Here is a 14,879-nt window from a genome sequence, read left to right as displayed (position 1 = left end):
TACTCATGGATTCCTCCTCCACCTCTCGCGGACGTACGAAATTCAACTATGGCAACTTACCCCCAACTCAATCCTCCACGTTGCTGTGTTCATCACCCTTTGCGAGGCGTTTCTGGGTATCAAACCTCATTTCGGGCTGTGGAAAAAGATCTTCTATGTGAAGAGATACAGCAGCAGTAATGGATACTTTGTCACCGGAGGAGTGGGGTTTGTAGCTCGTTCGGAGGTCAATTACTTCAATTTCCCAATGAGAGAGTCCGTGCAAGGGTGGAGGTTGAAATGGTTTTACATCAAGGACTCCCTGTTACCCGAATCTCAGCTCCCTTGCTTTGCCGATGTTTTTGAAGCCAAGCCCAAGAATTCCTGGAAGAATACCCTCTCACCCGATGAAAGAGTAGCAGCCGAAGAACTATTTACCAAATTCCTTCGAATCAAAGAGGCCGGTGGCCAAACTATGATTGGCACAGAGGTGGCAGCGGTATTCTTGAAACGTCGAGTGCAACCAGCCATGGCCAGAGTTCACCCGATGTGGTTGTACTCAGGTCCAAAGGACGAGATCAGGATTAATGCTGCCGACCTGTCGGAAAAGGAATTACTTGATGAAGTCCGTCGTCTTACTTCCTTTACTCAGGAAGATTCGATTCCGCTGGTTTCTTCTTATACTCCCCTTGACACTGACCATCCACCATCAAAGGTATTTTTTTCTTTCTTCGCGTCCTCATTATGCTGCTTTTTCTTGGCTGCCATGGTTTCCATTGTTCTTACTTGTTATTTTCTTTGACAGATCCCCATAGTTTCTGAAAATATGCATGATTCGCCGGATGATACTTCTGAGGGGAGAGGATCCTCAATCCCCGTAGATTTTCACACTGTCGAGCACACAGGCCCAGAGGACAAATATAATGGTCTGATAGATTTTGAAGTTGCCCACACCGACCTTCCTTCCTCAGCCGATGACGCTGGTGTCGCAGATGGATCAATGCGTAATGACGACGCTGATCATGATACCTTTGTTGATGCAGCTGCTGAGGAGGCCAGGGCTTCACCTGTGAAGAGATCGACCGGCGGTTTTGCCGATGAAGATGATCTCTTCGACATGTAAGTAGTTTCTTTTCTGAAGTTATAATTTGCCCCTTTATTTTTCTTATTCTTCATTGTCTTCCTTTCACCTTTGCAGCGACGAGGGCATTATCGAGCCTCCGTCTAAAAAAGCTAAATCTGATGTTGCTTCGCCGGTCGTAGTGGCTTCCGAAGCTTCGGCTCCTAAGGCTGCCCCTATGGCTCAAGCATCGACTGCTTCTTCCCTTTCCAAAGGGAAAGACGTCTCTCCAACTGCTGCCACCGCGACTCCTCCTTCTGTAAGTCTTTTTCTAACTGTGATGCCAATCTCTTGGAACGTGCTTTGCTTGACAATTCGTGGTAAAATATCCTTCTTTCTTAAGGACTTGCGAGGCGTTATTTCCTCTTTGGAGGCCTTCGCCTCCCAATTCACTTCTCTGGAAGCTGACAAGGCTCGGCTACAAGAAGAAGTCAAATCTTCCTCCTTGAAATTGGATGGCGCAGTCAAGATAGCTGCTGAGGCTTGTCGAGAGGTTGACTCTCTGAAGGTGGAACTGGGCAAGCTAAAAGAAAAGTTGAAGGAGGAGGAAGCATCCAGGCTGGTGGCTGAAGCTCGGGCAATCGAAAAGGATGAAGTCCTTCGTCAGTCTTCTTTGGACTTGCTTGGTAATTTTTTATACACCTCTGTCGATTGATGTACTTATGGATTCGATCCTTTTGCCAATGTACTTTTTTCTTTCTTTTTCCTGCAGAAGCGGCGAATATCCCTGCTGATGCCCTGGACAAAGTTCCAAACAACTCTCCGGCAAATGCTATGTCGATGATTCTTGCCTCTCACCAGCTTACGCGGGAGCTCCTTGTAAAGGGGAAGGGTGTCCTGGCGCGGATGCACTCGATGATTTTCCCCAAGATCAAGCAGGAGAAGACCCTGGGGCAGCTGGTCGATGCCTTCGCGGTTGACACCAAGGAGGTTATCGAGGTATTCAAGCGTACATCGCGCACTTATGGTGCCGTCCTTGCCTTCCAGCTTATGATGGGTTATGGTTTTAAGGGTGACATCGAAGGAATGACCAAGGAGCTGCCGAAAGAGCAAGACGGGCAGCTTGTTGATTTAAGCGCCTTTAAAGCGTCCGCCCTCACTTGTTCCCGCCAGCTCCTTGAACTGGTTTCATCAAGGAAATTGTCGATTGGACCTAGTTTATCGACTCAGACCCAAGCCCTTGATTCTTGTAGCAAACTTTATGCTTGAACTGATATGAAACATTATTCTGCCGCAAAACTTATGCTTGTAATAAACTCCGTGCTAGCAATGTTGTTAGCACACTTTTGTTATAATATTTCTTCTTGTACTTCTCCCGATGGGAGTTACTTCGGATGCTCAGCTGTACCATATCCATCATCCTTTTGTAACGATGTTCCCTGCAGGTCTTCCCAGTGCCCTCGTTTGTTGATGACTCTTCGGGTGCCCTTCCTGAAAGTGATCGGATCCAGCGTATGAAGGATCGGATTACGCAGATGAAAAAGGACCTGCGCAGCACTTATGCCTTGGCTGCTATTGTCAATAAAAAGAGCGAGATTGCAGCCGACGTGGAACGATACACTCTTACTGAGCTGCATAAAGCTACCGAAAGTTTGAACTGTAAGTTTCCTGACTCCTTTGCCCTTTTGTTAGCAACGCCTTGTCTGACTCTTTATTGATTCCTTTGCCAGTCATAGCTTTGAATCGTGCGGAAGAGAACAAGCGGATACACGAGCGAGTGCATGCTTTAACCCAGCTTTCCTCATCCGAAGAGATTTTCTGGCGAGAACACTCGAAGGCTTCGGCTATTGCGAAATTTCAGGATCGGGTCCAACAAGTCCACCAATTCTTTGACAAGTGTTACAAAGCTATGAGGGTGGTTTGGAAGACGATGTTTCCTTTGAATGCAATTCCCCCTACGCTTTTAACTCTGATGTCCGAATTTGGGAATGCCAAGAAGATTCAGGACTTGGTGAGAGCTCAAGTTTTTGCAGGGGCCAAGTGTACACTTGCCCTTGTGCTTGCTCGTTATCCCTCAGCCTGTTTGCTATCTATTGCCAACGCAACAGGCGATTTTGAAGAACTGTACCCGAGGGTATTATTGCCTGCCAACATAATTGTCGACAGGCTTGAGGAGGAGTCGAAGGTACCTGAGTAAAGGGAAACTCCGCAAGGGTGACGTTAGAGTGTAAAGTTTTTTTTTTGTAAAATGAATTGTATTGGCTAATCCATCCAAGTGTTAGGATTGTTAAGCCGAAACTTGTTAGTTGGCAAATACATGAATATGTACTTTTACCGTGTCGTTGGCAAATTTTTGAAGGAGCAAATCTTAGTTGCCCGTTATACGCATGTATACTGGTTGTCTGATTCTTCTAACATTCTCATAGTGATCCCCATACTTTGAATCGTGTCAAGGAATATCAGGTTGAGTCCACTTCCTCCGTCCATGAAGACTTTGCTCATCTTGAACCCTCCTATCTGTGCTTCGACCACTAGGGCGGCATGTCCTGGTTTTGGTATAGTCATCGGATGATCCGCTCGGCTGAACGTGATGTTCTGAGACGACCACTCAACATACTCAGGGATGTTCGCTATGACGCTTTCTGCTAGGTTGATTTCTCGGGTGAGCTTCTTCATTTCCCTCCTTGAAACGCCTGTCCTGTGGATCATACTCATCTGCCCACGTGGTGGTGGAAATGCCTCGTTGGGTTGATGAGGTTGAGCTTGCAGGACCTGATGTTGTGGTGGGGGTGGTGGTGGTGGCGGTGGGAGCTGTTGCTGGCCTGCCTGCTGGATGAGTTTATGCATATCGATGAACTCCCGACAGTCTCTGAGCAGGTGGCTAGATTTTATTTTACCATCCTTGGAATCGGTATACGAATGCAGGTAGCAGGGGCGTTGATCTGCTCAGCGTAGGGTAGTTCGGGAGTTCTCTGTTGTCGTGGTTTAAAGTTGCCATGGTTCCCAGAGTTGTTACGATTACCGTCCTGTCGATCATCTCGCCTGTCATCGTACCGATCATCCTGCTAATCAGAGTAGCCTGCGGCCACCAGGTTATTGTCATCGTAGCTGCGGTTCTTCCTTCTCTTGTTGCGATCCCTTCGACCACCCGAATCATGCTTCGGCTGGTCATCCTCTTCATCGTCGCTGCGCTGTCGTGGCTTTCGAACGTTGTCTTCGCCATCGGCCCAACTGTTGGCGATTTCCATTAACTTGGTTATGGTTTTTGGCTTCTTGCGCCCAAGTTCTTCTATATAGCTTTCACGTCGGATGCCATCACTAAAGGCGTCGATTGCTCTATCGACGGATACGTCTTCCGCAGCGTTCAAGAGTTTAGTGAATCTCCCGATGTATGCGCGCATCGACTCCTTCTGCTTTTGCTGACAATGCCGTAACTCCTCGATCCCGACGGGCCTTTTGTAGGTTGCTTGAAAGTTGGCGACGAAGGCTTCTACTAGGTCGTCCCATGACTTGATGGAACCCTTTGGCAGACCTCTGAGCCAGGCTCGCGCTGAGTCCTTTAGGTAAAGCTGTAGGCACTGCCTTGCTGCTATCTGGTTCCCTTTTTGCAGAATTACTGTCTGTAGATAGTCCTCTATCCAGGATCTCGGCTCCTGCTGCCCATCGTACTTGGCGGCGTCGGTAGGGGTGGGTTTGAACTTCTTAGGTGGCATCGCCTCCCGAATTTTGTAGCTTAAACAATCGGCTCCCCTAAGCTCGCCGTCGTTCTCCTGGGTCTCATCCGAAGAATCGCTATCGAATTCCTCTCTGGTGGCGCGTCGTCGCCTTGCTTTGTCGATTCTACTCTGAGTAATTTCATCTCGAGCGTCTCTTGCGCGGTGCTTTGGGCCGCTGGCCTGCAAGGTGGTCTTCTCCTTCCGTGGAACTAGATTATCTCCTAATATCGCGAGGCTTTCTAAGGCACCACGGTGAGCCTGTGCCATGGATCCTTCGGGACGCTGGTTAATGAGGTATGCTGCAAGGTTGGCTGTTGCTCCTGCAACGGTTTTTGGCCGTGGCATGCCCGCGGTGTCCGTAGTCATAAAGGACTTGGTCAGGTTTGACGTTATCTCCCTTGCATCATCTTCCGAAAGCCTGGACATCCTTGATCGATCCTTGCCTCCTCCGTGGGTACTTCGAGAGGCACTTCCCTGCGAGCCCCTTCGTCGTTCGCTGGATCGGTCTGCCACAGATAGGCGTCTCTCGAGGGTGGCTTGCTCCTTAGATAGGCGCTCACGATTTTTCTCCAATATGGAGCGGTAAGCATTGAGAGTGCCAACCGTGGTTCCCGCCGGAAGTGGTGTGTCGTTAAGCACGGCTGCCTTGGCTGCTGCCCACTCCTCCTCTGTGATGGTGTGGTCGCTGTTGTTGTTGCTGGCGCTGTTCTCAAAACTAGCTCGTCTGCTGGAACGGGGGGTGCGATCTCCGTCTCCCCTGTTAGCGACGTAAACTTGGAGGGGCGCCACTCTTCGGGTGTCTCCTTGGGTGATGCTGTCGATGTTGTCCTCTCCTGATGAATAGTAGGCATTGCAGATGAACGGCGTGTCGCTCGACCCTAGTCCGTGCCTGGTGTCGCAGTTCATGCAGTAGTACGAGGTTAACTCCGAGGTCGCGGGGTTATCGGATCCGACTGACATGGAGGACACCGAACGGGGAGTCGAAGGTGCGGATGGACTCGACGGGCTTGTCAGGCCAGCCGAAAGGTCGAGTGATGACGATGCGCTTGGACTCGTCGACCTGGAGATGGGAGATTCCAGCAGCCGAAGAATTCCTTCTGAGTTGACGTTGTAGTGGACGCTCCCGAAGGCCATCTCCATGTTGCCTTGTAGACCGGAGAAAGTCGAGCGAGACGAATCGCTATGTGGGGTGAACTAGTAGGAACCGAAACGAATCGGGCTTCCCAAACGAGGCGATGACGGTGTTGATGAAGCTGCCGATGACATGTCGGGTTCAGCCGATGTCCGATCTTGTGCCGACAGGTTTCCCACAGACGGCGCCAATTGTCGAGGGTACTCCTCGCCAATGCCCTCCGATAGGGGCTTAGGGTTGATGGAATCCTGCAAGCTGACACGAGACATCGGTTCACAGACAAGCGGGGAGAGCGATTTACCCAGGTTCGGGGCCCTCGATGAGGTAAAACCCTTACGTCCTGCCTGTCTGTTCTTGATTATGATGACAATGGGTTACAATGGGGTGCCGAATAGTTTGGCTGAGATCTCGTCGAGATGGCTATTGCTAAGGTGACCTAGCTCTAAGCTTTTTCTGGCTAAGATTGCTAAGATTGATCGTGTCCCTCGGCAGTCCCTCTCCTGGCCTTTATATATGAGGCTAGGTCTCAAGAGGTCTCACCGAGTACGACTAGGTTTACAGTAGTTTTAGATCCGATCTTTCCTTGTTCGATCGCTTCCTTGTCTTGCCCGTCAAGGAACCTTCTGGTGCGCCGTCCTAGTGGCCCATCTCGCCTTCAAGTGTCTTCATGGGCCTCCAATTAATCAATACAGGATAGGGTAATGTGGGTTACCCGAAGGGTAGTGCCCACGTCACATAGTCCAAATACGAATGTAGAGGCGGCATTTGAATAGAATATGGGCCGCTGGCTCGTCATGGCAACGACAAAGGGGGTAAATCCTCCCATTAGGCCACCCGCGTCTCTCAAGGCGGTCTGCCGTCCAAACCCGGTTTTGTATGATAAGCCAAGAGAAAAGCTTGCATTTTGGGGGAGCGCAAGCCTTCCAAACGACCATCTCCATGGAAGAGCGGATGGTTCCGGCGAATTGCGCCTTGTACGCCGACAAGCAAGAGTATGCCCCGTTCGCGGTGAGCTTCCAAACAATAGAGTCCGGCACATCGTCTTGGAGAGCGATTTGCGAGTTATGTTGCCAAAGCAAGGTAAATTCTTGGAGGTTTTGGACCGAGAGGCCCGCGAAAATGTCAAGATGTAGGATCCAAGCATCATTGTTGATTGACTTCCGGACGTACCAAGTTTTTCTCTTAGAGATAGCATAGATGGAAGGCGCAATGCACTTCGGGCATAGGCCATCGGCCCAAGGATCGTCCCAAAAGCTAGCCTTATTTCCATCACCAATGGTGACTTTGGTCAACGAACAAAAAATCTCCAAGTCCTCCTTGTTGCAAGGGTTCTCTATTCCAACCCAAGACTTATACGGTGAAGTCCAAGCAAGCCATAGCCAACATAGGCGTAAAGCTCTCGCAAATTTATCCATGTTAAGGATACCCAATCCGTCAAGGTAGGTAGGACGGTAAACCGCGGTCCAATTTACTTTGCACTTTCCACCGGTAGCATTTTCATTGCCCGCCCAAAAGAAACTTCGAATTAGCTTAATGATAGCTTGTAGGGGCTCCACGGGCACCTTGAGGGTTGTAAGAGGGTAGATGGCTTGCGAGGAGAGAACCGATTTGACAAGCACAGCGATATGGTTGTATTGTATCTTAATCAAACAAATCTCGCCCTAAATCGGGGGCAGAAGCACATGGAGCCATGTTTAGTGGACGGCTACACCTTGCATCCGACACTGACAGCAGAACGATAAGCTCTGCATTGGCATATCTGCATGACAATCCTACTGTTGTTGACTACTTGCATCCCACTGTTGTAGTGTTGTTGACCACTTGCAGCAGGATCAGCGTTCCTGGTTACAGCAGAATGATAGTACAAGAGATACCTGTAGAGATGCCGTCGAATCAATTTTTGAAAATCATAAGTGAGAGGAATAAAGCTAAACCGTACCAAACACTAATTAACCTGAACAGTCAATTGCCAATGAGTTTGAGTCTACAGTATTCACATGACCACATGACTGTTACGTGTTATTTTTAATCGTAATCCACTGCTTTGTTAAACAGCATAGTGGTTACATTCAAACAAAATTACATCAGCCAAGACTTCAGGTATTACATAATATAAAACGCTTAAATCTTCTTTGACATCCATTTGCCATCCTTTGTGTCACATTATTTGCATCACGACTGATCAAAATAAACTCGGCCTCCATTTACACAGAGCTCCTTCATTTCACTCACAATATGAGAGCATGTCTAATGGAACCCTTAAACCCTTATAGCTATAAGGGTCGAGAATTGGCAAAATTGGAGGGGTTGGGGGTGTGAAAAACAGGAGGCATTTAGTGGAACCCTTAAACCCGTAAAAAACGGTTATTTGTACAGGTTGTGGTAGGGGTTGGCCCCTCCAACCCTTAAATGTACAGGTCGGAGCACGGGTTGGGACCTCGACCCTTAATTTTTTTTACAGATTTAGGGGTTTAGGGGTTCCACTAAATGGCATTTGAACCCTTAAATCCGTAAAAAAACGATTGTATACAGATTTAAGGGTTCCATTAGACACCTTCAATGCCAACTTGTTTTGCATCCTGCCATATGTTCGCCATATTGCTACAATCAGTTAGGAAAATAATCCTTTTGATCCCTAGTCTAGCCGCAGCTTCAAGACCTTCTCTACTTGCGAGAATCTTACTCATGAGCGGGTCGACAATAAAAGAATAGTGCCGACAGCCCGTCTCCATGAAAGCTACTGGGTCATTACGTATGACATGACCTAACCTGGCTTCACGAGCCTACAGTTAAGTGACCCGTCCGTGTTCACCGACGGACCCAAACCATCCCTAAGCTCAGGGAGTAGGGACGCGTCCTGGCTTTCGGCTAACGGCGTAACTTATGTTGATGAAAATTTAATGAATCTTTTAACTATAATTTTATGAAAATTTGACTAGGCTTACAGTGTGTCTAGAATTAATAAAAATCTTAGGTCCGCCACCGTCCCTGTTGACCAACACCAGCCCACCGGCTGTCTGGTCAATCTGCACTCGGGCTTCGAAGTTGCTGCTTGAACCGGCGGCATTTCCAGCAAAGCGAGTTGCTCCTCAGGTTTGTATTGTTCCTCCCGATGAACAATATTTCTTCCGACTAGTCCATATGCACTCACCATAAGACTGATAGCTATTGCCACTTGATCTGCCTTCAAAAAAGATCCCAGCAAGGCAACAACAAATCCTGCATCTACGTCGCTGGGTGTAATCTCAGGATTGGGAAACCCAAGTGATCCATGGTCGCTGCCCATAATTGTTTAGCAGGCACGCACTGTAGCAAAGCATGATAAAGGTATTCATCTTGATGACCAAACTATTTACAGATACCATGTTCCATTACGTGCCTCCTTGCCAATACAGAGTAGCTTGGGAGATATCCTTTGAAGAACCCAAGTGCACCTGGGCCAATAATAATATTCGGTGCACGCCAAACAGGAAGGTTAATTCAGCCTCTGGACTAGATGTAGGCATGTAGCGAATCCAGTTCTTCTTACAAAGTGCAATGTTGAATAAGATCACTAAAAACAATCACTTCAAATCATCGTTTAGAACCCCAGCGCAAATGGACATAAGCCAAAGAAAACAATCATAATTGTCATTCAAGACCCGTAGAAGACAACCAGATGAGCAACTCAAGAGTGATCGCAACAGCCCAAAGCAAAGAATACAGTGTAAGGAAACTAATGTTAGCTTAACGAAAATGGATGAGACGCAGGATATCACTCTTCAGAAAGCATCTTTTATTGAACCCTGACGGGAGAAGGAAACAAGCCATCTGACGATGGTGCTTCGTACAAGTTTGGACACAACGGTGATAAGCATACACGCAGAGAGATGGCTGGGCTAGGTTTTGTTGTGTATACTAAGAGCGTGCAAGCGTAACGCCTGCTATTGCTAGCACACGACCAAATATACTCCACTGCAAATATATAGCTGCTTCGCATGCAAGCTTCGATATGGAGCTGGCAGTTGCTCAGAAACCATGAATCTTGATGTGCTCCTTTTTCACAATGCCGGCCTGCGTGGACAAATGAAGACACATGTTAGACATATTCATCCATGTTTGCTAATAGAGATTGGCAGATTGTACTTCTGAACATTAAGGTCAGAAGAATGGTGTTTACCTGGACGAGGAAATTTGAGACGTTCTTCCTCTGGTCACCCTGAAGTTGAATGACCTATATTGCAGAATAAGAGCATTGATCAAGATAACTAGCTTGTAAAATTTACAAAACAAATATGACAAGGGAATAAAAGTTTGGTAGTTTCAACACACCTGACCAAGCTCTGAGTCCTGGACAACAGTACCATTGCAGCAGAACTCTTTCTTCAGATCTTTGAGGATCTTACTGTAGCTGAATTCCTTCTTCAGACCCTGGACAGTGGTCAGACTCTTGCGGCCATTACGCTGCTGGATGCGTACATGAACGTAGTCTTTTGTTCCTGCCGCTGCACCAGCGTCCCCAGCATTCGCCTCAGCAAAGGGATCTGTACGTAGCAGCAAAATAATATGAGTGACATATTCACAAACACTGCAAGCAAATTCAACAATAATTGTAGGTAAGAAAACAACAGGCGTACCAAAGGCAGTTGGGATCTGAACGTCAAGATCAGACATGAAAACTCTTTGTGAGAGGGGCAAAAGCTACACCAAAAACTGCACACGGCAAGAAAGTGAATCATTAGAACATGAACCCTAGAGAAGTGAATGACATAAGTTCTCATTCCTACAATCACGCATTCAATCATTAGAGTATCTTGCATAGAAGTGAACTAGATCTTAACAAACAGTCATACAAGAGCAAGATAGAAACCTTTGATACACAGATAAAGGAGAGGCACATTAATACATTTGGTATATGGCCTGTCTCACAGTTTCGTTTCATGTGTTCTGAGTATGGAGAAACTATAGTTACCATAGCCATATCTAACTAACAACCTTGGTTTTCATTGTCATTCCCTCCATGTAAAGCATGCACTATCCTATATACCACGTTATTTGTTTCTAGCAACCTATCATTTCAATGAACGAGCCCTTGGTTGTATAATTAATCAAGCATATTGTTAGGTTTAAAAGTAGGCCATTGGTTTTAGGCTTGTAGCCTTGTAGGACTAAGATGTTAACAGGATGAAGTGGTGGAAAATCAGTAAAAACAAAGAAATAATACAAATCAAGGATCTGTTAGAAAATCCACACATAAGACCAAGATATACATTGTAAGAAAAAATTCAGAACAAGAATCAGTATAGCAAACATCAAGTGCTGCACATAAAACCTTACTTTCACAGAACATAAAGACTACCGTCATAGATGAGATTCTCATGCCTTTGACTCCATGTCATTGACTGGTGACTATTGAATAACTATAGCACCAGAGGTACTTGTATTTGCACAGTCAAGAATAAAGAGAGATAAACATATCTCTCATACTTGCACCAATAGGAATCATCGCTATTCCAATCGATCATAATGATTAGGGAAGAACTAGTTCACAAAATTAGGATCAACCTGCCAGATTTGTCCGGCTAGCTTTGTTGTCTTCTATAAGTGATCTTTATGACCCTTTCCAATCATTGGTTTTTTTTTCTTCTCTAGTTTTCTAACTAATTTCCAAGGTTGGAGTTTTTCCTAGGAAATTTCTATTTGATATTCCTGATCAGCCAAAGCAGTGTCTTTTTTCAGATAGATCGTATACAGATCAACCAATAAAGATTCTCGAGTTCCCTAGATTATTGTTTATAACATGTCAAGACAGGACAAATCGAATTTTTTTGGGTATTTTAGCAACTGACAATCAACTTGGGTACATAATCCAAGGACACAGCTTCTGGCTAAATAACGAATTTCCCAGGACAAAAGACAAAAAAAATTTCAAGACCACCTACACGGTTCGACCCTGAATCCCTTGACGACCTAAACAGAACGAAACGCGAAATACGATAACAGGATCGCAAATCAAGATCAATCAATAGTCATACAGATCCTCTCAGTCATACAGATCCTAATACATCAAGAATCGATCATACAGATCAAGAATCGCAGAGAAGGGGGCATACCCTGGGAGGTGGTCGAGGAGGAAGAGATCAACCAAGAACTCTGTCGGAAAGATTTGGATCGCGGAAAGGCGCTGGTAGTCCTTGGTGTTCTCCCCTCCTCTTGGTTTTAATGCCTCCTATATAAAGAAGAGGGGAGGAGGGGAATTTATAGATGGGCGGAGGAGGACGCGTCTGGGTTCGTTTGCCACCCTTTTCCTCTCCCCTCCCCTCCCCTCCCCTCCCCTCTTTTGGCCGCAAAGCCTGCTGTTTAAAGGTTGTTCTCCACCGTCAACTCTGATCGTCATTCGGGTTATTTTGTGGTAGCCACTCTGTTTGTGCTTGTGTGCCAAGGTCGGAAATGGAGCACGAGGAAAACACCTCGTTTTTTGTTACACCTCTTTTTTTTTGAAATATAAGATTAGCCATAGTAAAAATATTATAAGTAGTATTATGCATGCTATGTTGATAAAAACTGATGTGACGTAATAATTAATGAGGTGAGAGGTGAGAGTGGTATCATAGGCAAATACGGATCATACATACGCATTGAGATTGCACAAAATATTAAATACGATGAAACTATAATGTGTATGATAGTATCATACACACCAATTAATAAAGAGAGATGAACTATAATGAGTTGATAATATCATAAAGTGTATCATAAATTAGTATCATATATATGATAATAGTGTATAATACTTCCTATTGTGATTAGTTTAAGATATTGTTGCTTACTGTTAATGATTTTTCAGATGCTATTCATTGAAAAATACAAGAATTTAACTAACATAAATGATTGACATACAACGAAATAAAAGGAGATTAGGGGCACATGAACCTAGCTGGCCATATAGGGTTTCACCAGCGCGCCGACGACGTAGCGGTTTGTTCCACCTTCAGTTTTTCGTTTGTCGAAGACAATATATGATCGACAATTGCTCCTGAACGTCCATGTCGGTGACATCCTCGTCCACTACAATTTGATGGATCATCATCTTGTCTTGTTGTGCATGCCCACGAGTCAAAATAAGAAATCGTCAATGAAATAAATGATGGGCGGGGAAATGTGCGGGAGTGGGGAAGCGTGATATGGAAGCGGCCGTAGGCGAAGTACCGGCGTTGAAATGGGCGGTGAAGGTGATGGGAGGCGTGTCATGGAAGACGGGTGATGAATGGTCAGGGACGATGGCAGGCAGTTCCTGGCTTGATTTTACCTACGCGGCGAGGCTGCGACTTCTATTCGGCGCGCCCGACACATTTCTTGCCATTTTATTCTGTGTGATGTATGTACCCAATAGTCAGTTAGAGCGTGTTTGGGGACGCGACATGAGATGGAGATGCTGCTTCTACATGTAGCTAGCGCAACACACATGAGACGCAGAGAATCCCGAGCAGGACGTCATGCTGCCGTGATGACAGGTGCAGTTTCACAGTTCACACCCGGACCGGAGATTAGGAAATTGGTTATTCCAATCCAAGAGCAGGGCAAATGGCATCCGTAGTTATCTCCCGCATCGGGGAACCGATCTCATGGGTCCTGGCGGGGCCCCCACGAGACGAGGAGAGGAGGCGTAGCGTAGGAAGGTGGGCGTCGTCCGTTGAAAATACGGCCGGACCTGGTTCTCCCCACTCCGGCAGATTCCAGGTTCGCCATCGACGGGAACGCGGCACACCGCTGGCTGAGCAGCGTCCCGCTAATATAGCAAAGAAAGGTTCCATTGGCTGCGGGCTGTGGCTGCGGGGTTGGCGTGGAGCGGACGCGCGGGATGAGGGCATCTTCAACTGGGCGATGAAAACGGACGCTGAGCGACGGTTTGCGTCGGCAGGGATACAGCTGCTTCGTCTTCCGCGGTATTATTTACGGGCGGTGCGCTGCTGCCTTTCCAGGGTCGCGTTAATGGCGTGCCTCGGCTTCGTCGAGCGTGCGCAGCTGGGCATCATCGCAGTGGCAGGACATCGAAGGCGAGATGGCTTCCGAGCCTCTTAAAGTGATGTTGCCGGCACCAATTTCCCCGACCACACCATTGCCAGAGCCAATACAATCCATCCCACCGACACCATGGGGAAGAAATGCTAGCAGTTCCGCAAGACCAAGAACGACCACGAGGCTAGCGATTCGCGGTCCGGCAAGAAGCTACGGATCGGGCGGTACGTCCGCATCGACTTCACGCGCCGCCTTTCGGAGGAATACCGGTCGGTGCCATGGCCGGACGCAAACCTGGCTGGAGGAGGCTGGTACCTCAACTCCAGGCGCGTGCCGGTACCCCCAGTGCCGCGCGAGGACCGAGAGCGCCGGGACGAGGTGCGCCGCCGCCGAGCCATCTTGCCGCCGGATCTCCAAGAAGATCCGGCGTACGCGCTCAACTCCTACAACTGGATCTCCTTCGGAACGTGGGAGTTCGACGTGTGCCGCCGCGCTGGCTACCTTCGGGACGTCGAGTACTTCGACCGCGAGATCGCCGCGGAAGAAAAGGAGAACGACCAGGAGGACGCGGACGAGGACGAGCAGGTGGAGCGCGCAGAGTACGACCACGACGATGGCGGGCCGGCGTGGGATCCGGAGACCCAGCCGCGGGACATTACCGAGGAGGAGGCCATTGCCATGGCACTGGCCAACAACGAGCGCGACGAGCTCTCTTTATGGGACGGGCTCGCAATCTAGCTCTGCGAGTCCGCGCTGCTGCAGGGTAGGCCGGCGACTCCTCCGGCCACGCCGACGCGTTTGAGCGACCGCACTCCGAATGCTGCTCCAGCCTGGGATCACTGGCCACCTTCACCACAGCCTCCTGCGCAGGCGATGGCCTGGTCGCAGTTGCCGCAGCCTGCCCTACCTCCTCCACCATCGGCGTACCAGCTTCCAAGGCCGACGCCGGAGTTCATCTACCTCATCAGCGACGACGACCAGTAGACAGTACCTA

General features: G+C 47.9%; 1 protein-coding gene across 1 annotated transcript; it reads right to left on the bottom strand.

Moving 5' to 3' along the window:
- Positions 1-9,641: 9,641 nt before the first annotated feature.
- Positions 9,642-12,119, bottom strand: LOC127333269 (protein translation factor SUI1 homolog). The gene is made up of 5 exons (XM_051359646.2): positions 11,980-12,119; positions 10,504-10,579; positions 10,199-10,410; positions 10,047-10,100; positions 9,642-9,940 (listed from the first exon to the last, which is right to left on the bottom strand). Exons 2-5 carry the CDS (start codon positions 10,538-10,540, stop codon positions 9,896-9,898), a joined length of 348 nt encoding a protein of 115 aa, XP_051215606.1. The 5' UTR covers positions 10,541-10,579; positions 11,980-12,119; the 3' UTR covers positions 9,642-9,895.
- Between the last annotated feature and the right edge of the window lie 2,760 nt (positions 12,120-14,879).

This window comes from Lolium perenne, chromosome 2 (assembly GCF_019359855.2).
Source record: "Lolium perenne isolate Kyuss_39 chromosome 2, Kyuss_2.0, whole genome shotgun sequence".
In the NCBI taxonomy this organism is placed as follows: Eukaryota; Viridiplantae; Streptophyta; class Magnoliopsida; order Poales; family Poaceae; genus Lolium; species Lolium perenne.
The sequence above is the reverse complement of the archived record's forward strand: the minus strand, read 5'-3'. Positions and strand labels throughout refer to the sequence as shown.